At 25.0% G+C, this 23,249-nt stretch overlaps 1 protein-coding gene across 4 annotated transcripts in view; it reads left to right on the top strand.

Moving 5' to 3' along the window:
* Positions 1-10,572: 10,572 nt before the first annotated feature.
* The window catches only part of LOC145832747 (uncharacterized), a 41,667-nt gene continuing 28,990 nt past the window's right edge, over positions 10,573-23,249 (top strand). For all 4 annotated transcript variants that reach the window (XM_082940084.1, XM_082940083.1, XM_082940082.1 and 1 more), the window contains exons 1-3: positions 10,573-10,709; positions 14,303-14,446; positions 20,672-21,010. In XM_082940084.1, the coding sequence (XP_082796210.1) occupies positions 10,591-10,709; positions 14,303-14,446; positions 20,672-21,010 (602 nt within the window). In that variant the 5' untranslated portion in view covers positions 10,573-10,590. The remainder of the gene's footprint in view (positions 10,710-14,302; positions 14,447-20,671; positions 21,011-23,249) is intronic.

The raw sequence follows: 23,249 nt of genomic DNA, 5'->3' as shown, positions 1-23,249 counted from the left end.
TAAACCATTTGACTATCGGTTCATACTTCATGGATACAGTTAATGTCATTCCCAGGACTAATCAAATTCTTCCATTCTTTAGAATTGAAGAGTGTCAAGTTTTTCTGATTGCTTTATTGTATAAGAATTAAAACTTTTAGCTTTCTAAAGTTAAGTTTAGTTTTTTTTTTACTTTTATAATATACTGTTAATTGAACGACAAAAAAGCGCTCTAAATATTTAGTCCAAAGACGCGGTGCACGAAAAAACCTTTCAGTTATCGAGTCGTACACAACTTGGATACCTTTTAACATAAAAGTTAGAATAACTACGTATTTACTTGTTCTAAAATTGTTTATTAACTTCAATAACACGAAAAATCTAGTACACTGTGTTTAAAAATAGAAAAATTCATAAGACTAGTTAACAAAGCTAGCAAAAAAATTGAAAAATTAAATAGCTGTTGAAGTTTTATTATGACCTTTTTTTTTAATATCAGAAGTACGTATTGTCTATAATAGTTTTATACTTGTACATAAAGGGTAGTTCTGTTTTGTTTATAAGTGATACTTAAGTAGGGTTTCCCAAACTTTTTTTCAAAAGGCCCCCTTTGAAAAAATTAAAAAAGCTATGGTCTCCCCCGACAAGGTTTCTAAAAAACTACCATTTAAAACGCTCAAGACCCTTTTTTTTTACTCTTCATCATAAACTCCAGAATATCTAGTCTAGTTTAGGTTTCAAACTTTGACCTCATGGCCCCTTGTGGCCCCTTTATTGCTCATGGTTTTTTTTGGGAAACCATGTATCTTAGAAATAGAGTTTTGCCTTTGTTTCTTATTAATCTTTAGATTTACAACTTCTAACTTTTTTTATAGCCAAACCCAATATAAAATATATGCACTAAATATTTTAATTTTAAGTTAACACTTTTAAGTAAACAAATGTTTTTTGGAAGCACATATATTTCAAACATTTTATCAGTTCTTAGAACTTCAAACAAGGTATAACTAGTTTTTCTAAAATTTTAAGGTTCTAAAGTGAAAAAAATTAAAAGTATATTTTCTTATTCAAAACAGTTAAAAAAAAAATGGTCTGTAGTTCGATGACCGAAATATCTTTCTATACATCAGGTTCTTTTAAAATATTGTTGAGCATCAATTTCTTTATCGTATTCAATAAACTTTGTTAGACATTGAATTATTTTTATTTTATTAGTTCATCAACTTGGTGAAGGAACTTAGAAGTTTCATAGCTTTTTACACATTTCTTAAAAGTTTTTTATTGGTAACTACGTTTATTTCTGATGCATTACTATTTAAATTCTGACAATCCATACTCCGACAATTCATGCTTAAGCAGTTTTTAATTAATGTGGGTTGTTTCATTTAATAAGCATTTTTTAATTTTTTAATTATTGCAATTTAAAAATTAGACCTATACGAATTATTTTTTGTCAAGTTTAAAGCACTTTTTTATTTATTATTAATAGAAGTTCTAAAACATTTATGGCTATTTTTAATAAATCTGATTTTTTCTTCTTTTTTTAGGTTTAATATTACTAGTATAATATTATTTGTTGTACAGTTTGCATTAGGGCGGTTTTCAAAAAATCGAATGGTGCCAAGGTAAAATTTGTTAAAATAGTCTAAATTTTTGCATAGGGTGTTTTTGTGATATTTGCCAAATCAAAAAAAAAAGCTAAAAACTCAAAGGTCGCCGTATTTATAAGCACCCTAGTATCCCTTCACTATTTCAAAATTTGCTCAATTTGAATCCGATTCAACTTTTAATAACTTACCATCTAATCAATTCTTATCAAATCAACTCCTATTAAAACGTTTTCCCTAAAAACATTAATAATAAATTCATCGTTTATTACAATATAAAATATGATTAAAGCTTACCTAACTATCAAGTAATCCTAATAAGCTTATATGTATTATAACTAAGGGAACATTTCTTGTAGTATAACAAAACATAAGTTATATACTTTAATGGATATTCTCATCCATTTAATACAATATAAATTAGAGGAAAATATATACATAAATTACTAAAAATATTATATATAGTGAGTCTTTACAAAAAGATTAGTAAATTTTTGAAGAAAAATATCGATAATAAACAACAAAGTAAAAATGTAATAATTAAAATATTTTGTGGTGGAAATTTATGTGTTTTTATAAAAAAAAAGAAGTCAAATAGTGTCAATTAAGCTTATTCAAATTGTAGTTTAGGGTAATTTAATGTTTTAAAACTTATAAGTAAAACATAAAATTAATACATTTCAAAAACGCTTTTTAACAAAAGTTTAAAGTTTTGAAAAAATACCAAAAGTAAACTAAACAACACGTCTTAATACAAATATTGAGATTATTGCAAAACTTTAGACATTCTAAAACATTTCTTCTCAGAAACTTTTATAAGTATATATTTATACCTTTAATGAAAGTAAAGTAATATTATTGCAATACTAATTAGTTGATTTAGTGAAATATCAAAACAAAGTATGATAGTTAGTATAATTAACAACAGTTTATGTCATTTGAAAATTATACTGTAGTTACACAACTATTATAGTTTATTGAAACATACTGTAGTTTATTTAACGATAAAAAATGCTTGAAATGTTTAGTTCTAGGACCTGGTGCTCAAAAAACTTTTTGGTTATCAAATTGCACATCTCTTGAATACCTTTTGATGTCTTGTCCAGGACGTTTAAGGGTTTGAGCGTTATCACACTGCATAAAACCATCTTTTTGTAAAATTTTAACACCTAAAAAATTAGTTTTAAAAATAATTAAAAAGTTTTTAAAACATCAGCAGGTAACGGATTTATTTTTCTGAATTTAAAAGTTATATTTAAGGTTATAAATAAAACATAGGCAACAGCAAAAATTATCAAATAATTGTTTCTTTTTTTTTTGTTTGCAGCATAAATAATGCATAATCTAAATTTTAAAAAATTATTTATAAATTTCATGATTTCATAAAACATAAGGTATTACGAAGATTTAGTACAAATACCAATCAACAGCTTTTAATAGTAATAAATGAAGTACATTAAAAACAAAAACATTAGTTTTATATTTTTTTAGTTCTTATGTTGTTAGACAAGTTTTTAAGTACATTTTTAAACACAAAATTCAGTGAATTTTCGTTTAGTTTTCTTTTCTTTCATTTTGTTTAACTGATTGTTTTATTACTAAAGATTTAAATATTTAGATGATAATATAAATTATATGTAATAGCTCGTAAGAAATTTTATAAGCATGTGGTGTACGACTCGATAACCGAAAGGTTTTTTTGTACACAAGGTCCTTAGACCAAGCTTTTTGAGAGTTTTTTTTATCGTTCAATAAACAATATATTTCCAACTTTTAGATTTTATTGTACCTTTTTGGTGTTAGTTTTTGTGTTACAAAAATTTATTTGATAGTTTAACTTTGTGATTTTAAAAATATATAGCAATAAGTTTTGTTTATAACTATGTTTATTAGTTGTTTAATTATTTATTTGGATATTTTAAACATGCGTATTCATTTTTTAAGAAGACTAATTATGTCTAGTGCCGCAATAGTTTTTTAAGTTTGCTAGTGTTAAGTACTTATTTGTTTTAAAAAAGGTATAAAGTAAGTTTATTAGAAGATATTTTATACTATCAGATTTTGCTTAATTAGTTATAACATCATTAAAAACGTAACTTCAGTTTAACTAAACTTTATCTAAACAATACCGCTTTCTATAACTTATAAAAATATCTTTGTAATTTAAAATAAATAATATAAAAAGAATAGTTAGACAGATTATTCACTCCCTAAAAATCTAATAGAAACTTATTTTAGACGAATCTGCAGAATAAATTTATTGGAAATAAATTTCAAAGTCAATTTTTTGTACAAAAGCATACATATTAACAAACATGCTAGATAAAACATTTTTGACTTATTTGAATTTATAAATTAAAAAGTGCAAATACTCTAACAAATTTATATAAAGTAAAATAAAAAAATAAGTTATTAAAATTTTTAACTTTATAAAAATATAGTTATAATTCTTTTCATTAACTACTAATAAGTTATTTTTTAGACTTTCAAAATGCTGTTTAGTAAAAAAAAGTATAATTTAAAACTTTAGACTTTAAAGTGTTTGAAACTATCCAGAAGCTTTTTAGAAAATTTATGCAATAAATAAACAATTAGAATTATATTTGCTCAAACACATCGTTTTAAATTAAGTTTTTAAACATCTATAGCTAAAAAGTAAATAGTTTAAAAAGCTCTACTTATTTATCAAGCTATAGCTTTTTTATACTTTTCTATATTTCTTTAACTTTAGTTAAGAGAACTATAAATACTTCTGAGGAGATAAAAAGCAACAAATTCACGGAGCGACACTTTTGCACGAGTGTCATTTTTTCATGGAACTTAATTTTTGCACGGTTTTTAACTTTTTAATTAAGAACTTTTTAATTTTAAAACTTTTTACTTATAAATTCTGTTTTCCAAAAATAAAAAAATGTTTGCAAAATGATTAAAAATTTAACTTTTTTTATTAAACTTTGACCACTTCGTACAAAAGTGTCACTTCGTGAATTTCTGACACCTACCCTCTAAATGAGCACAAAACAGTATTTTGAACAGCTAGATTTAATCAAATTAAACTTTTTTCTAGCTTTGTTTGAATAATTGTCAAAAAATATCATAATCACTAAATTTTTTATTTTTTAAACTTAATAGTTGATTGCTGTACTAAATGTAAAGTTTAGTAGTCATTAATTTTTCGTGTTTTTATTTAGCATACAAACATTTTTTTCAAATTTACCACCTCTTTTAAAATTTTTCCTAACAAATTTCTTATATGTTAAAAGTTTATTTTAAATTACAAATTAAAGCTATTACATTTCTTAAAAGAAACTTTTATTAGTTACTTAATCGCCATTATTCGAATATTTACTGTAAAAATAGCTTACGTTATCTTATGTTTTATTAAATTAAATTAAAAATATGTACTCTAATTTCTTAGAATTTTTTATAGCAAGTATGTCCTAGTTTGTTGTTTTAAAAGCAAAATAGTGCATAACGCAATTTTTGTTTGAACTACATCAAATCAAATATTTATAATACAGTAATATATGCCTCTGTTAATACCAAAGCTTTTATAAAATTCAAAAATTTTGTCTAAAATCTACACTAAAAGTTAATTAATCCAAAGAAAATTTTTTAACCTCAAGAACTTGTTTTAATCTATTATTTGTTTAAATTTTACCTAACTAACAAACTTCAATAAACAAAATTCTCTAGCAAAAATTTACATGAAGTCAATTAAAAGAAGATTACACTTACCTCCACAGCATATAATTTAAGGTAGGGAAGGACAATATATGGCCCGGTCAGCCAACTAAAAAGCCTTGCCCGCAACGTGTTTATTAGCTTAAATAAAACTTAGGCAAAACTAAATAAATAAAGCTTTTTAACAACAAATATTTTTAAAATATCATTTTAATTTGAACATTAGTTCTATTAAAATTTTAAATAAACAGTTGTTCAAACAAAAAATGCGTTTAAAGAGAATTTTGAAGCTTTTATAGTAAAACTTTTAAAATAACTTTGACTGCTAAGCCATTTTGTTTAAAAATCAGGCCTTCAGTCTGCAAAAGACTGTTTTTGTTAAATATGGCCCATCGAAAAAAATTGCCCATCTTTAATTCAAAACCTATTTAGTTACAAGTATAGTTTTTGTTATTAAATCTTTATTAAGAAAATTCATCGTAAGAGTTTAATAAGCGTTTTTTTTTTATTTTTTAGGACTGCTAACTGACGAATGTCATTTTTTTGTCAAAATAAACTTTAGCAGTTTTTTTAAATATTGATAAATATCTTTATTTACAATTTAGTCAATTTAAATGCAAAAAGATACCTGAAAAAAGTTTATTCTTAAAAACTTGAAGCTCGTTTTACTGTTAGCTGCAAATCTAAGGTACTAGTGATTAGCATTAAATTTACTAAATTTTATTTTAAACTTTTATGATTTTTATATATTTTTTTTTGGATAAGGTTGACAAGGAATTGTAAACCAATTTGAAATTGAGTTAAGATTTTTTTATGGTAACTATGGTAATGGATAGGGATCTAGTTAAAAATTACCAGTATACTGCTGTATTGTGGTGCACGACTCGATAACCGAAAGGTTCCTTTGCACACCAGGTCCTTAAACCAAAATTTTTGAGCGCTTTTTTTATCTTTCAAAAAACAATATATATATTGTTGCTTCACTTCTTTGCATAAAGTTATAAATAAATAAAATTTAAAAAGCATTACGATACAACTGCAGCCGATGCGTCGGCTGTAAGTCTTACCTACTTATGATTGGCTAATATTTTAATTTTTTATTCTAAGTTAAAAGTAAAAACAAATGGTTTATTTTGTAAAGGTTACGGCAATTTACGTTAGGTATAATGGTATATTTATTCTCAATTTGATGCTGTATTATTAGTTTACCTCAGTTGCATAATGTTATAAATGAAAAAAAATTCCAAAACCTTACAACTACAGCTGATCCGCAGCCGATCCCTCGTTTATAATCGCAACGCAAGTTTTGAGTGAAAACTAATATATTTTTTGAGCTTTTGAGCCGCCAGAAGGTTGTAAAATGTTTTGCAACACATTGTTAATTTTTTAAACTGATTATTTTAAGTTATTGCTTTCAAAATTTTTAGATTAATTTACTTGAAATCTATGTTAGAATATTATTTTGGTTTAAAGCAGTAATGCGTAAAGGCCATTGAACTGCTGCTAGAATTCTACAGCTGGGTAAGTTTCCTTTTAGAACATTGAGAATGTTGAAGTTGTATCAAACTTAAGCTTAGCATACTTATTCAACAATCTTTTTTCAGAAAATTAACTAAGCAATTTAATTATCTTTTACTAAAGTTACACACTAGGTATATATGTTTATTGAACAACAAAAAAAGCACTCAAAAAGTTTAATCTTAGGACCTGGTGCACAAAGAACCTTTCAGTTATCTATACAGTTTTACAGTTTAATGTCTTGTCCAGGATGATGGTATCTTCAGTTTATGTAGGCCTTAATTTTGTTCTTTACTACTATACAAAATTTCGAAATGGAGGAGCCATATAAGTATTACTTACAAGATAAAGATAGTGACTAAGTTTTTTTTGCTTCATTGAGTTGGTTGACCATTGGACAACCAAATACTAAAAAATGGGTTACATATTGAATATAATATCAAATTTTTTAGAGCACTTAATTTTTTGTCTGGAAAATACGGTTATTGAGTACAAAAGGTCCGCACCCATTTTGATATTCATTTTTTTATGTATTGATATTTGTTATTTCATTATTTGTCTAATAAACTTTATTACTAACTGAAAATATTAGTATCTTTATTTCAAAGATGATTACAAAGAAGATGATATTATTTCAACTTTTAAAAATGTTTTAACTGGAAACATTTAGATAACTAACAGTTAAAAAATTTTCAAGTTAGTAGTTAAAATGTCATTAAAAAGTGAAATGACATCAGTTTTTATGTAAAAAAGACACTAAGTTTTACAGTTAGTAATAAGTTATATTTATTTAACCCTGGTTTAAGAAAATATCAAAATTAATATTAGACCTTTCAAACAGTTTATTTAGACAGTATAAAAAAGAAAATACAGAAATTAGATACATTAATAGGAACTCCAATCATCCTAAAATCATTAAAAAGAACTTACCGGCAATGATAGAAAATAGAACATTTATATAGTTAGCTTAAAATTTGCAACCTTACATTCTTATATTTATTTACTAATGCACTAAACCTTATGTTAACGTTGTATAGTTTTAATACTTTATATATGTGTTCTTGTAAGTCGTCTAAACCTACATACTAAATTAAAAAAAAAATAGCATCTTTGACGTCATAATCAACACCTGAAGAAATTAATAAATATAAACAACTGTAAGTTGGCGTACAGTTGTATGAGCAACATAAAAATGTTAATTCAAGGGCACAATTAAAAAAAATTAAATAATATTAAAAAAAATAAAAATACTGACACAGAAGAGCCACTATGTAATTGTAGAAACAAGAACTTATGCCGCTAGAAAAAAAATGTTATCTATAAAGCTACAGTTACAACAAAAAAAAGAAATAAAGCAATATGTAGGGAGCACAGGAGGAACTTTCAAAACAAGGTGATATAGCCACAATAGTGATATGAAAGTTTACAAGGAAAACTGAACCTAACTGTCCAAATATAGTTGGAAGCTAAAACGCAACAACACTAACTACAACATTAAATGGGAATGACAGAAAATGGAAATTTTAGAAAAGGAAAATAAAGATGAATTGGCTTTTCTTGACGTTTTAGTTAAACGACACAAGAACCAATTTTTGACATCTGTTTATAGAAAGAAAACTTTCACTGGGAACTATTTAAACTTTCATTCATTCTGTAGCATAAAGAGAAAGACAAATTTAATAAGAACGCTCTGCCATCAAGCACATAAGATCTGTTCAAGAGAATTGTTTGCTGATGAAATAAAACAGATAAAATTGATACTAAATAAAAATGGCTATCCACAAGAACTTGTTAATAAAATTTTAAATTTACATCTTAATAGTTTAAACAAAATAAAGCCAGCAGGGCCAGAGAAATGCTTGATTTGTTTAGTACTGCGTTATGTCAATAAGAACTCAGCAGTTTTAGAAAGAGATATTTGTCAATTAGTAAGTAGGACTTATTATATGGCAAAGCCGATCGTTGTTTTCGTATCCAAACCAATGTTCAGACCTGGGGGAAAAGATCCAATAGCAGAATTTAAACAAAGTATGGTAGTTTACCAGTTTAACTGCTTCTGTGAAGCTAGTTATGACGGGATGACCTCAAGACAATTTGGCAAAAGAATAAAGGAACATATTCTAAAAAGTATCGATGAATTTTGTAAGAGTAATAAGAAAACTAAATCTATTAGAGTAATAAATGCTTCAAAAAGATCTGCTATTGCTGAACACTTAGTAATTAACCTTGAATGTGCTAGTAATTATAATTTAAAAAGATTTAAAATTGTTAAAAATTGTTTTCACATTTCCAATTTAATTAAACTTGAAGCTATTTGTATTTTGTTAAGAAAACCTAAGTTGTGTAAACATAAAGATTTTGATTATACTGTTTCGTTGTTTTCTTAAATTGTTTTATAAGTTGTTGCTCTGTTTTTTAATTTTTTTAGTTGCATTGTAATTAGAAGTACTTATGTATTGTAATTACTCTTTGCTTTATTATTAATTACATTGATTGCATTTTCACTATATAAGCTAGATTTGAAATTTTATTTTTATTGCTTAGTATACAACTGACAAAAGAAGCATGAAATATATTTTGTTCTGAAAAATTGAGTCTTATTTATATTGTTTGAAAGAGTTTAAATATAGAGCGTTTTATTTAGTTAAACAATAATTATTCATTTGTATTAAGTTTTTTAAAACTTAGGTTTAAGTATGTTATTGTTTTCACATTACTATTTGTTTAAGTTTTTAAGTAAAATATACAGGGATTAATTGCAAGTAAATTTAGTAATGTATTTTAATTCTCTAATTTCAAAGCCTTGTATTAAATCCTGTTTAGTTTTAAAGTCATAGCAGTTAATTATTGAAATTACGTCATATTAATTGCTATTTACAAGACTTAGCTCTTAGCAAGTTATTAACTTTTATCTATATATTATATAAAAGTTTATACTTGCTAAGAACTATATTATACATCTAGTAAAATTACATTCTACCAGGTATTGAGTTGATATTAACTATTATTTAATTTATTGTTAAAGAATTAAAAAAACTAACCTGAAGCATATTCATAGTAGAATAACATAATATTTTTAAGTTGATAGTAGTTCTGATTTACTTATAAAAAAAGGACTATATTGTTTCTTAGGACACCTTTCTTTTTTGATTTTTTTTTGGAATTGCTCCGCATACACTTTATTAAAGTAATCATTTACTACTGTTAACAGGTTTTGTTTTACTTAGGTCTTTGATACAACATATCCTTCACCAAATGCTTTGGTCCACTGTAAATTGAGGGCTTCTTAATATGCAGAAATACAATCTTGCATTTTTTTGATTTTCGCGTACAGCAAATGCTGAAGATATAGCAAAGTGGAACAAAGCATTTGTTTCAGGATATATTCTATCAAAAACCCAATAAAATTAAAACTATTTAAAAAACTAGTTTAAAGTGATTAAGGATGATATTTTTGCTTTTTACTTTAGCAACCTGATAACAGGATTTTATTAAACTAAATTTAACAAACTGTTTTAATTGCAAAGTTGTTTTTTTTACTTGATATATAATCTCTAAACTGAAAAATTGATTGTACTTTTTTTCAACAGTCTTCATTTCTTAAAGTTCTTAAGCATTTTATTAAACATGCACACAGCTTGTTTTAAACACAGAATCTCTGTAAACAGTTAACAGTTTAATACCTGTATAAGTAGTAATACCTGCCTAGGCCTAAATTATAAGCATTTTTGATAGTTCCATGTCTGGTGCTGTATTTTTTAATAAATATATTTGTTTTAGATTTTAGTTATAAATCAATCTGATGAGTTTTCATTACTCAAACTTCGTCAATGGGCGACCACTTAATACTGAAGAGCAGGAATTTGTTTCTGTTCTAATTAAAGAGCTTGAAAGATTTCAACTTGGTGCACCAAAAGACAGGTTTCTTAGCTTATAATTTGTTGTATACTTTTATTTTTTTTATTAATTTAATAATTTAAAGATAACATTGTAATAAACTGTAAGTTAAACATTAAGTTAACTAAAAATAGTTTTAAATTTTTGACATCAAGTAACTTGATTTAATTACAATTTGCTTATTAAAATTGTATTTACAACTTATTATGTATGTATTATGCAATAAATATGTATTATGCAACTTAATACAAAGATGCTAGTTTGTTAAAATATTTAAAACAGTCTTATTTTAAAATATATTAACATTATAATGATTGAAGTTTGTGTTTTTATTTAGTTTCTTTTAATATGTGTTAAAATTTTAGAACTACTTATATATTAAATATTATATTACGTCTTACATAAATTTTTCAATAAATAAAATAAAGTTTTGAGTTTGAATAAGTTTTAGGAAAACTTGATGTCTAGTTTAAAAAAAAAAATTATATGTCTATTGATAAAATTTAATCTAAAAAAATATAAAACACAAGCATAGGATTTAATTATAATAAAAATTAAAGTTGTTTTTATCACTTAATGTATAATTCTAAACAAGTTGAAAAAAGCTTGTAACTTGTACAGATGATTTATTTTCTTATAACATCTTCATCAAGTTTTGTTATACAGTACACAGTTCCTATGTACAAACTGCCAGTATGGTACTTACTTTTTAACTGAAAAACATAGTGCTCAAGTGTTTGGTTTTTTATTTTAAATTAAAAAAACCTAAAATTAGTACATGATACAAAAGTATCATATTTATAAATAAATTACGCTCTATTAAATTCAAATGAACTAAAACTAATATTTAATTTATTTATTTACACAAAGGCAACGACGCTTCACCCCTAAGGGATCTTCAGGCGTGCAAAATAAAATAAAAATAAGACAATGGATAAACTAAAAATATACAATAATGCAAGACATTCAAATCAAATTCAAGTTAAATTAAAAATCATAATACCAATACAGTATTATTACTAAAATATTTAAATTAACAAAATTAAAAAAACAATAATAATGAAAAATAATAATAAATTTTAAATAGCATTTGTACTATTTATTATACATTTATAATATTTAAACATATCAATTATTGTAAGTATAAATGCTATTTAAATTTTTTTTTTTTTCATTGTTATTATTTTTTTAATTTTGTTAGATTAAATATTTTAATAATAATACTGTATTGGTATTATGATTTTTAATTTAATTTGAATTTGATTATAATGTCTTGCATTATTATATATTTTTAGTTATCCATCATCTTATTTTCATTTTATTTTGCAGGCCTGAAGATCCCTTAGGGCTGAAACGTGGTTGCCTTTGTGTAAATAAATATATTTAATATTAACTTTGTTTCTGAAATTAAGTTTTTTGAGACCTGTTGTGCCCAAGGAAATAGTCCTTGCATATAAACTAAAACTAAAGGATCAACAAAATAAATATGAAATTACAATTTTAATATGAAATCAAATATTTAAAACAAAATAATACAGTTTAAATGTTTAAGAGAAGTTATAAACAGTGCAATTTAAATTTGTATACCCTTTGATTAAAGCATAAAAATAAAATACTTAAAAAGTCATATAAATTTTAGATAAACAAAAATATTGAATAGTGCAATTAACATTTACATACCCAATGATTGAGACATAAATGTAAAAAGTGTATAAAATAGCAATATGAATGAAAATAAAAAACATAGCAATTAACCTTTACATACCCTATGATTAAAATAAAAATTTGAAAAGCGTAAAAAAACAGTATTTATGAAAATTAAGCACATCAAATCAAGATTTATGTAGAACTAGATACGTTTGAAAACATATTAGTTAGTTTAGCTTTTGTTTGGGTAAAGCAGACACATTTTGTTGCTCGTTTCTTTTTTTAAATATTTTGCAAGTTTTTACAAGCTGATTGTAGCTTTTCATTGTTGTTACCAGCAGCGACTTGCGTTAATGATGAAGACAGATCTCCTTTTAGAATGACAGACTTAGTGTAAATGTTATAAAGAATACTGGTAGACTCTAAACTTTGCCTATATATACAAACATCCATTATCAAACCAAAGTAAAAAATTAATCACACAATTTCATAAAACATGATCAATGTTTTGATAAATCTTTATTTATTAAAAATTAGATAAGTAATTATTTATATGTAATGTAAATTTTAAAGGTACAAGAAGTACAAAATAAATTAAAATTTTTCTGGTTGAATATACATATAAATACATACAGTAAATGAATACTTAAGACTTATAACTTTCAACAAATATGTTATGTTTTTATTGGTAAAGTTTTTGCTTTGGTAGATTTGCTTTAACATCCCCTTGTATAAATTATTTGCTTTTAACATGTGTATGTATTAGGCTTAATATAGGTTATTAAAGACCAAAATTTCCAAGGTACGTACTGTCAGTTGAATTCGTACTTTTGTACTGTGCTTAAAGTGCTTACCCAGTTGGCAGACTGCTGTATACTATAAAATGATTCTTATTATATATAAAGGTTTCCTAACAAAATTACATAAAATTATCCATAAATTTTTTTTTTAAATTTCAATTGATTTAAACTTTTAGTGTTAAGTTTTTAAAAACATTATTTCTCATAAGTTTAGGGAACAACTAATGCAGAAGGATATAAATACAACTTTTCTTTTAATTATTAAAAATAATAATGGGGTATGTGTAGTTTGCGCTAGCAGAGGCAAAAAAGTTTTAAAGGATTTGAAAAAAAAAAAACTCAGGGTGACTCATGGCAGTTTAAGGTCACTTGGGACAGATTTTTTGACTAATAGAGTTGCAACAAATTCAAAGTTGCAGTTCAATAGTCACTTAATGTTTTGTTATTTTTGAATTTGATAAGTAGCAGTTTTATCACACACTGAGGCTATTTGAAATAAGTCAGGGTAGTTTGATCTAATATTTAAACTCAACCCCTATTGATTTATGAAAAACTCTAATTTTTGACTAATTTTGATATTTGTCTTAGTTCTCATGCTATCTTTTTGACAGAATTTTTAAATTGTATTCTCAATAACTTGTTTTGTTTGTGTTTTTGAATATTTAAGTTTTATTTTCTTTCAGTTATTAGATCATAATATTTTAAATGTTATTATCAAAAACTTAAGCCAACTAAAGGTAGCTTGATGAAACTCAGTCTACTTTTTATTCACTCAGGGTAGCATTTTTTTTCTTGAAAAGTACTAACTCTGAAGTAAGAATCAAACTTTGATAAATTAATTTACCTCAAACTTATATAGACATATCAGTATAGTTATAATGATTTTGTAAATACAGCTTAATAAACTTTTTATAAATATAATAGGTTAGGTTTGCTAAAAAAAATCTTTTAATCTAATACTTTTTTGATAAATTAGTAAACTGATAGGTAAATAAATCAGGGTTGCCATAAACTCAGATTAGTTTAATGTTTAAAAAAACTCGAACTGACTTATACCAACTCAGACTAGTTGGAAACTTAAGATAAACTAAATAAATATATATATATATATATATAAACTTGAAATTTTTACTGCATTATGAAAAGTACTTAAATGCATTTTATTTACAGAGCTCTGATGTTTGAACCCCTTCATAGTTTTCAAAGGTATTTGATACACACAGTTACAGAAAATTTTGAAAAACTGACAAGCTTCAGTGTCACTGATGACAAAGGAAAACGAACTGTTGTTTGTTTTAAGAATAATAGATCAAAGTAAGTTTGTACTCTATAAATCAGGATTTCCCAAACTTTTTTTTTATGTAAAAATAAAGAATTTGATTATACTATATCCTTATTTATACTATTCTATTTGAATAAGATTTATTTAAGCACTGAAGAGGTCTTTGACCGAAACTTAGTTTGTAAAATAAATTTTTGAAAGAATAAATATATCCTTATTTAGTTAAAATCCATTTTGTTTAATTTAAATTTTACTAATGTTGATTACTCTTAAGTTTAGTTAATTGATAAGTTAGTGTATTTTTGTGATATATATTGTCTGTGTTTTATCTTAGTTTATTATTTCAATCGTACTTTCCCTGACGAAAATTGATGAAATATATTGGAAAAGAAAGAATTTGAGTCATTTTACTTATTCAGTAAATATAAGCTCATCAAAATTGTACAGAAATAAAAAGCTATAAGATATCATTGAATACACTATATATATACTTTCAAATAATGAAAAGTTTACAAACTTCATATTACTTAGTATAGTTTAACAAATTTTTGAGGAAATCTAATCTGGTAGTTTTTAAAATATTTTTTTAGTTAGTAGCATTTTGATTAATCTTTTTTTTTAATAGTTTAAAATTGTTAATTTCATTTACGAAAATACAAGTGTATAAAAGAGTTTAATATATTTTTTTAATATGTGAAGGATGAAATATGAAAAATCAAATAATAAAATTTAACAGCAAGTTTAGATATTATGTATAATTTCTTGCGTGGTTTTTATACTGTGTTTCTAAATAACTGTGCAAACAAAAATGTTGTTTATTGGTTAAAAGTTTACATGTTTTTTTAACATACCATACAGTTACGTCAAAACATTCTGCGCTTTTAAAGTTTTTTTTTGAAGCATGTAGCACTATCACTATTTTTTACAATTTTTGTAATATGTTTTAAATTTGTAGTACCAACGAAATATAAAGAAATAAAGTAAATTTATTTATTAAGTTGCACATTAGTAAAACCAGGTCAGTTTTACCAATAAACTCTTGTTTGTTTTGGTGACTTACGTTAGTTTTCTCTTTCAATTGGTGGCTGCACTGAGCAAAATAAGCAAACTTGATTATCTTTAAAACAGGTACCTTTAAAATTAAGCTGTTATAGTTTTTTTAAATTTTGTCTTGAAAATACATTGATACATTGGGAATAAAACTTCAAAAATGATATTTTTTTGACCCTTGATTACTAGCTTTGAAATTAAAAACCATACTAGTTTCTACAAACTAAAAAAATATAATAGTTGAAATATATTAGTACAAAACTACGTTTTACTAATACAATGGTTCACTGTTTTGTAAGACTGAACAGCTCTTCAGTTAGTTTATTACAATAGTATCCTAAATCATAAATCAAAATCTATTTGAAATTAAGCAAAAAAACTTTAAGGATCGTTACGTCACTGAATAAATCATTAAAAAGTATAAGACACACTAAATTTGCATAAACGTTCAAATTTATTTAAAACAACAGCTAGAAAAATGTTTACTTTTACTAAAAAGTTCATTTAGTTTATTGAAAGCTGGATTTGAGTTTGATTTTGAGATCTCGTAATTTTCCATTTTGCAGATAGTGCAGTCATGTTTAAATTGAATAGTTTTTTGTTCGTGCTAAAATTTCCCAGTTGATGCTAAAATATTAATTTTTTTTAAAATCCCAAATATATTTCAAAAGCATAGTTTTTAGTCTGTATTTACTCTTCTTAAAATAACAGTTATACCTTGTGTACCTACTTTTAAACGATAAACCTGATGACCAACATACTACTTACTTTTCTCCGATGTTATTATGGTCGCTCTATAGATGACATTTGTAAATAAACAATTGACATCCACAATGCATTTCTCTCTGCAGATGCATTGCTTTCATTCCTCTGCCTTATCTTCTAGCATTTTGCGATTATGATGCATTATCGGACTCTTCATATTTGGCATACACAAGTACGAAATTTTCAACAGTTTTCTGTTGAGTTTTTTTTATGGTACGGGTGCGTTGGGCCAAGTTTTAGGCTAACAATTTTCAGGAACCGTTTACTGATTTTTGTCTCTTCCAACAAACAAAATGGTGGCTTGAAGTACAAGATGTTTTTCTACTTTCTTTTAGTCTTTTTATCGTAAATAGCGTTATTTCACATCGTGTTTGTGACCTCTTTTAATTAAAGCTTCCATGAAATGCTCTTTCGCTCTGTTAGATGAGCTCTCGTCCTTAGATATTGTCGTTAACCTTTTGTTGATGGATTTAGGTACTTGGTTGACAACATATCGAAATAAACACATATATTATTTTAATGATTAATTTAGATATATAATGATTTAAGTTTAAAATTCTGATGAGGGTTTATTATTCTGTCTCAAATCTGTACTTTAAAAAATTTGGTTACACCAATCAACTTTAAGACTTATTTTTTTTGTAAGGTAGGTTATATGTTAATTAAATTTACTTATAACAACATTTTTGATATTTTAAACTCAAAGTATCAACTTTTTTTTAATTTATGTATTTGACGTGTCACAACTTTTTATCATGATATATTGTTTATTTAGTAATTATTAGGAAAAAATATAAACTTAATAATAATATTTTAATTGATAAAATATGACAGGAAAAAAACTAAAAAAAATATTTAAAAGTTTTTTTTATATATCATGTTCTAAATACTCAAGATTTAAAATATCGCAATCAAGTTTATTTTTTATTTTTCTAATTTATTAATTAATATATTTTTATTGTTTTACAAGTTATTGAAAAACTAGTTAGCAAAAAGGGTTCACCAGTTGCAAAACAATACGTATTAAAATAGATTCTTTTTTATTAAACGTTGTTTTATAATTGAATGATACCTTTGTATAAAACTTGGTTTTGGAAAAAATAACTTAAAAATTTTTGGAAATGTTTTCTTTTAATTTTATCGAGTTAAAAACTATATTTTTTTGAGTTAGAGTCAAAAGCTTTATATTTCACTCGATATATTAAAAGTTAAATAAGATAACTTAGTGTAATGTTTAGTTTGTTCAAGTTTTTCATAAGTTTAGTTTTTAACTTTTTTTGTTAATAAAGATTTTTTGAATAAAATTATATTTGAAGCAATAAAAGTTCAGAGCTTTTACTTTATCGCATAAGTTTTTCTTTCCAACTAGGATTTTCAATATTTGTTGAAAAAGATTATCAGAAACTTCATTTTGATAACTCTGTCGAATTACTGAAGCTATAGTTTTGTTAAAAAATTTGTTATGAACAAAAAGAGCTTAGAAAACTTTTTTTTTTGTTAATAATAAACCTTGATAATAATTTAAAACAAATTTCAGATTTAAAATGTCTGTACAGTTTTGTTTTGTAAAAAGTAGAAAATCAATAAAACGTAACAATTCTGTTTAAAATGTTTAGTTTTCATGCATAACAAAATATCCATGATAAATAATCAACATCTTATTTTTCTTTGATATTGTTCAATATTTTAAATCATCTTCATTTTTGGAGTTGTCATTTGCATATAATTATTTTTTGAACAATTCTAACTTACTAATAGTTGATGTAGAAAATAAAGGTAATATTTATGTTCTCATACAATAAAATAGTCTTCTTGAAATATTAATATACAATTTTTTAAATTGATTCACGAGGTGCTATATTTTTATAGAATTGACCCAGTAAATAGAATAAAGTGTTGAAGTTGTCTACTCTGTTAATACTCTAAGTTATGTCTTATTAGAATAGTTTAACTTTAAGAAAACTTGATTTGTAGGGTTATGCACTATAAAAAATTATGACTTTTTTTTGCATCAGGGGCATAGCTTGAACGAATCTGCACTGCTTTAAATTTTTAATTGTAATTATCATTTATATTTTTAATCAAAAATAATTTTAGCTATCTAGGATTATAATTGATATTTTTTTAAACAGAAAAAAAATTGTTAAATAGTATACTAGTCATTTTTTTAGGTTGTATGTTGGTTCAAGCTATGTCCCTGGTTAGTCACACCAGAAAGCTACTTGCCTAATATTGATATATTTACTTAACCTTCATGCTTTTATAAAATCACTTCTTTTTTTATTCTTTTTTTTTAAATTAAAAATATGTGTCTAGTAAACTTGATTGTAAACTTCCTACTACTACTACAAATACAAATTCTTACGAATTTAAAAAGTTTATAGTATTACGGAAAAAGTTACTAACATTAAAAAAATAAATTATCGTAAATACATTTTATATTTTTTTTTTGCAGTCATATTTAAGTTTTTTTTAATTCAAAGTAATAAAAGAGGTTTAATTATTTTATTAAATTTTGAAAATACATTAATTTAATTTTCGTAAAGTTACATATTTTTTTGGTTTTAGTTTTTAACTTATTAAATATAAAATAAGACCATGGTTCATTATTAAAAGTTTTAGTAGTTTTTAAATATAGTTAATTTTGACTTAACTCGTTTATTTTTAAGAATCAAAAAAAAACATAAAACTAAAATAGTTGTATTTAAGAATTTGAATATAAAAAAAATTTAAATAAGGTATACTTATAAAATTTTTTCCACAAATTGTTAAAATTGAAGTACTTTTTATACTAAGTTTTGTTGAACAGCATGTTTACTTTTATTATTTAAGTTTTTTTTGAATACTCATGATAGTATTATAAGACTGGCAGGTTTCGAATTTATTTTTTGTATTTCAAAGTTGTATTTAAACTCTATGAGTACTTAAGTTGCGCTCACCAACAAACATTCAAATAACTTAGCGATGCATAATTCATGTATCTCTTATTTTCTTTTCTTTCAAAATTAGTCTTTATACGTTTATATACAGTTGTTGTCAATGAAACTTCATAATTGTTTATAAAGCAATCTGGAAAGAGTTTTACATTAATTTATCTACAACACCGCCTTTTTTATGAATATTTAATAGAAAAGAAAGTTCACACTACCAAATAGAACCATTGCATCCTGGACCAAGCGGTTGTCATTCAATTTATGAATACAGTTCGGGACAGCGTAAAGGACTTAACCGTTCATCTTACCCCTATTCTTCTTCAGATAACGGCGCTTTTTACCGTGATCAAAACAACGCGTACAAACCCGATTCTTCACAGAATCCTTCATTGTTACGGCAGTTAGTTGCTGTAAAGCACCCACACTAAATACCAGCCTATGTCGTTTGTCGTTTTATTTGTAACAACCACAAAACGTGAATTTGTAGTGCTGTTTTATCTTTTCTGTTGTGTTTATGTCTTGATCGTAGACTGTAGAGTCAAAAAATGTTTCTTGTAAAAAATGTTCAAACAGCTTCACACACGTAATAAGCACCATGTTCTGTATTAACTAATGCCTATAAAATACACTTGTATAGCACTACCTATTTTTTAACTTATTGTTGTGTTATACTTTTCTACATAATTAAAGCTTCTAAAAATGTTATAATTTTTATCAATTTTACTTATTGAAACCTGTTAAGAAAAAAAAGTATTCTGAATTTGTAAACTGTTCAACAACCAAAACAATTAAATTAGTTGTTAAAAATGCTAAGTATTGATAAAATTGATGATATTAATTTATTAATTTATTAATTCCAGTCAGTTTTTGCCTTGTACTGTTTATGTTGTCTTGTGAATATGTTTATATGTTTGTAACGTTCAATTGTAATTACTTTTATTTTTCTAAATCAGTTTTAAATAAATAATAACATAAAAAGTACAGTTTGTTTTGTCAACTAAGTAAATAAGAATTTTATTAAATGATTTTAAAATGTAGTAATTTAATTTTAAAATGTAGTATCTGTAGTTAATAATTTAAGGCCATATGGGAGGTCTATCTTGTTTTTACAAGTTAATATAATTTTGAAAAGTTTGTTTCTGATACCAGAAATTTTTACCCCTTAAAAAAATTAAAAATAAATTTTTAGACTTAATGAATAGTAGGTAGTTTAATAGACATTTGTCAATGAAAAGCTTGTGGTAATTACGTATTACTAAACTTACTAAAGTAAAAGTTTCCCTTTATATCTTTAAAAACAAATTTAAATTTTTATATCTATACAAAATGGCTTAAAGTTTATACTAAACTTTTTTTATACTTTCATATAAAAGCCAATGTTTATTTTAAAACCTGACTCCGCTATGGCTTCAACTATATATTAATGTAATTTTTTATTTAAATGTTCTAAGTAAGCAGATTATTCATAGTAAAATAAATTTTAAAAATTTAATATAAATTTAACTACAGACCGGCAAAGCGCCCAGTCATAAATGATAACAGCAATGTCTCGCGAAGACCTTCTAGCAGAAAACAAAGAAGGTCTAGATCTTCGAATCCCTCACCGGTTCGCCCGAGCAGGCATTCAAACACAGATTATGAGGACAACAATGAGTACATTGACGTTGATTACTCCGAAGCAAGAGGATACAGTACAACTGATGGTGGTAGGAGAAGATCTAGAGGATCGTCCATGAGGAGAAAGCCCAGTGTAGGAAGAAATGAGGATGGCTATGGTAAAAACAGAAAAGGTCGCGTTTCTGAGCCAAGTTCACCAAGGAGTTCAAAGAGAGGATCAACAAAAAACAGGTTTTATTTTTAAGTATACTATACAAAATACTAAATTTGTTCGTAAGCATGAACATAGATTTAAGTTGCAAAATAAACCATGTAAAAAGATAAGTCATAATAATTCTAAATAATCGCAGCTTTTGTGCATCCAGCCAAAACTTATATACTTGTCAATAAAGTTATGTTTTTAGCTACAACTCCTTAATTTTTTTTACAAGAACTTGAACTGTCATTAACCGTTTTAACTATATTTTAAGTATTAGTTTAAAGCAGGGTTTCCCAAAGTGGGCCATGACAGATACTCAGGGGGCCATGAGCAGCAAAGGGGGAAGAGGGGGGCCATGAGGCCATAACTTGAAACTTACACTAGATATGCTTGAGTTGCAGATGAAGAGAAAAAAAAAGGTCTTATGTGTATTTTATGGTAGTTTAGAAACTTACACTAGATATTCTTGAGTTGCAGATGAAGAGCAAAAAAAAAGGTCTTATGTGTATTTTATGGTAGTTTAGAAACTTACACTAGATATTCTTGAGTTGCAGATGAAGAGCAAAAAAAGGTCTATTGTGTATTTTATCGTAGTTTATGAGTAACCTATGTGTTGAAGGTTGAAGGGGGCCATTGCTTTTTCAAACTCTTTAAAGGGGGCCATTTGCGAAAAAGTTTGGGAAACCCTGGTTTAAAGCTTCTTACAACTTGATTAATCATTTTAAAACAAAATATGAAAATGCCATAGTTTTACAAAATTAACGTTGGCTCTTATTTTAAAGGTTGAGTTATATATTATAAAATGCTTTTATAGAATAAAAAAAATTTAATTATCTTTTGAGATATAACCGGTTTTTTTTAAAGTTTTCAAATTTTTTAAGAGTCAAAAGAAAATTAATAGTAATATATTTCCTCCTTCATTTTTAAAGCAGTCTACTATAAACTTTCAGGAAATTTCGTTTTTAATATTAAGATAATTGTTTAAGAAGCTGTTTATTGAAAAATAAAAGTTTTATAAAAAAAAATATCTACATATTTTGTTTATTTTTTTATAAAAAAAATATATTTTTAAATATTCTAAAAATCTCAACACTGAAATTATTTTAAACAATAAAAAGAATGTTTCGTGAAAGTTTAAGGTCTCTAGCTCAAAAAATAAAAGAAAAAACAAATTTTTAATATTTTTTTAATTTCCGAGAAAACTGACCCTGAAAATTTTTGGGTCCTTACATTTGTATTCGGTACTTTTTACAATAATTACACTATCTTGTAAATTAAATAAAGTTTTTAATTTTTTAAAAACCGACTATTAGTTTATACTGAAAGCCTTCATATAAGAGCCAATGTTGTTTTTTTTGTAAAATAAAAATGTTGGTTCCTCTATGGCAGGGGTTCCCAACCAGGGGTGCTCGCACCCCTTGGGGGTGCGAGGCAGCATTCCAGGGGGTGCGAGATGGCTTTTCATTTTTGTAAGATAAATAAGGAGATTTTCACTCTCTGATAAAGTTAAAAAGTACAATTTGATATAAAAAGAAGTTGGCGCTAATTTTCTGAATAAATAAATTTTATTAATACGTCATAGAGCAAGAGCGCTTTTCTAGAAGTAAATTCATTTTAATATTTTTATTAATAGCTGTTAGTTTATAATTAAAATTTCAGTAAAGTTTTCTTAGAGTTTTACACCTTTAATTTTAATCATTTATTCTTTAAATGTTTTATTTTCTTAACTGGCCATTAATTTTTTAAAACAGTTTATGAGCTAGCATCTATTTTAATCGAAACATTTACATAAAAGTTAGTATCTTCAGCAGGTTTTTTATTAGCTGTTAAGTATATTACATTTATAATGTAATCTTTTTTAAGCTTAGTTGTGCACAAAGTGGTGCTTAAAGATTTAACATCAGTAAGTTGTAAAATTCTCAGCAATTACTGTGTGTTATACCATTTTATAAAACTTGTTTTTAGCTTTAGTGAAACCAATTTTTATAAATCAGCAAAAGTGTTCAATACATCAACTTTATTTCTATTCATTCCTTTTTTGAACTTAAACTGTTTACTTTTTTCAATCTACTTTTTTCTATTTATGTTGTAAGCATACAAATTTGTTTTTTGTATTTGCTTTTATACATATCTTTTGACAACTTAAGACTAAACATCTTTTAATTTTTTAAAATCTTAACTCAAACCTTTATTATTTTGAAAACTCCTAGCTGCTAGTAATTTTGAAAATAAAAGATTACATAAGCTTAACTTAGAACAGCTGATTTTTAT

Source organism: Thalia democratica, chromosome 3 (genome assembly GCF_965202585.1).
Source record: "Thalia democratica chromosome 3, ktThaDemo2.hap1.1, whole genome shotgun sequence".
NCBI classification, from domain to species: Eukaryota; Metazoa; Chordata; class Thaliacea; order Salpida; family Salpidae; genus Thalia; species Thalia democratica.
This window is presented reverse-complemented; position numbering and strand designations above follow the sequence as displayed.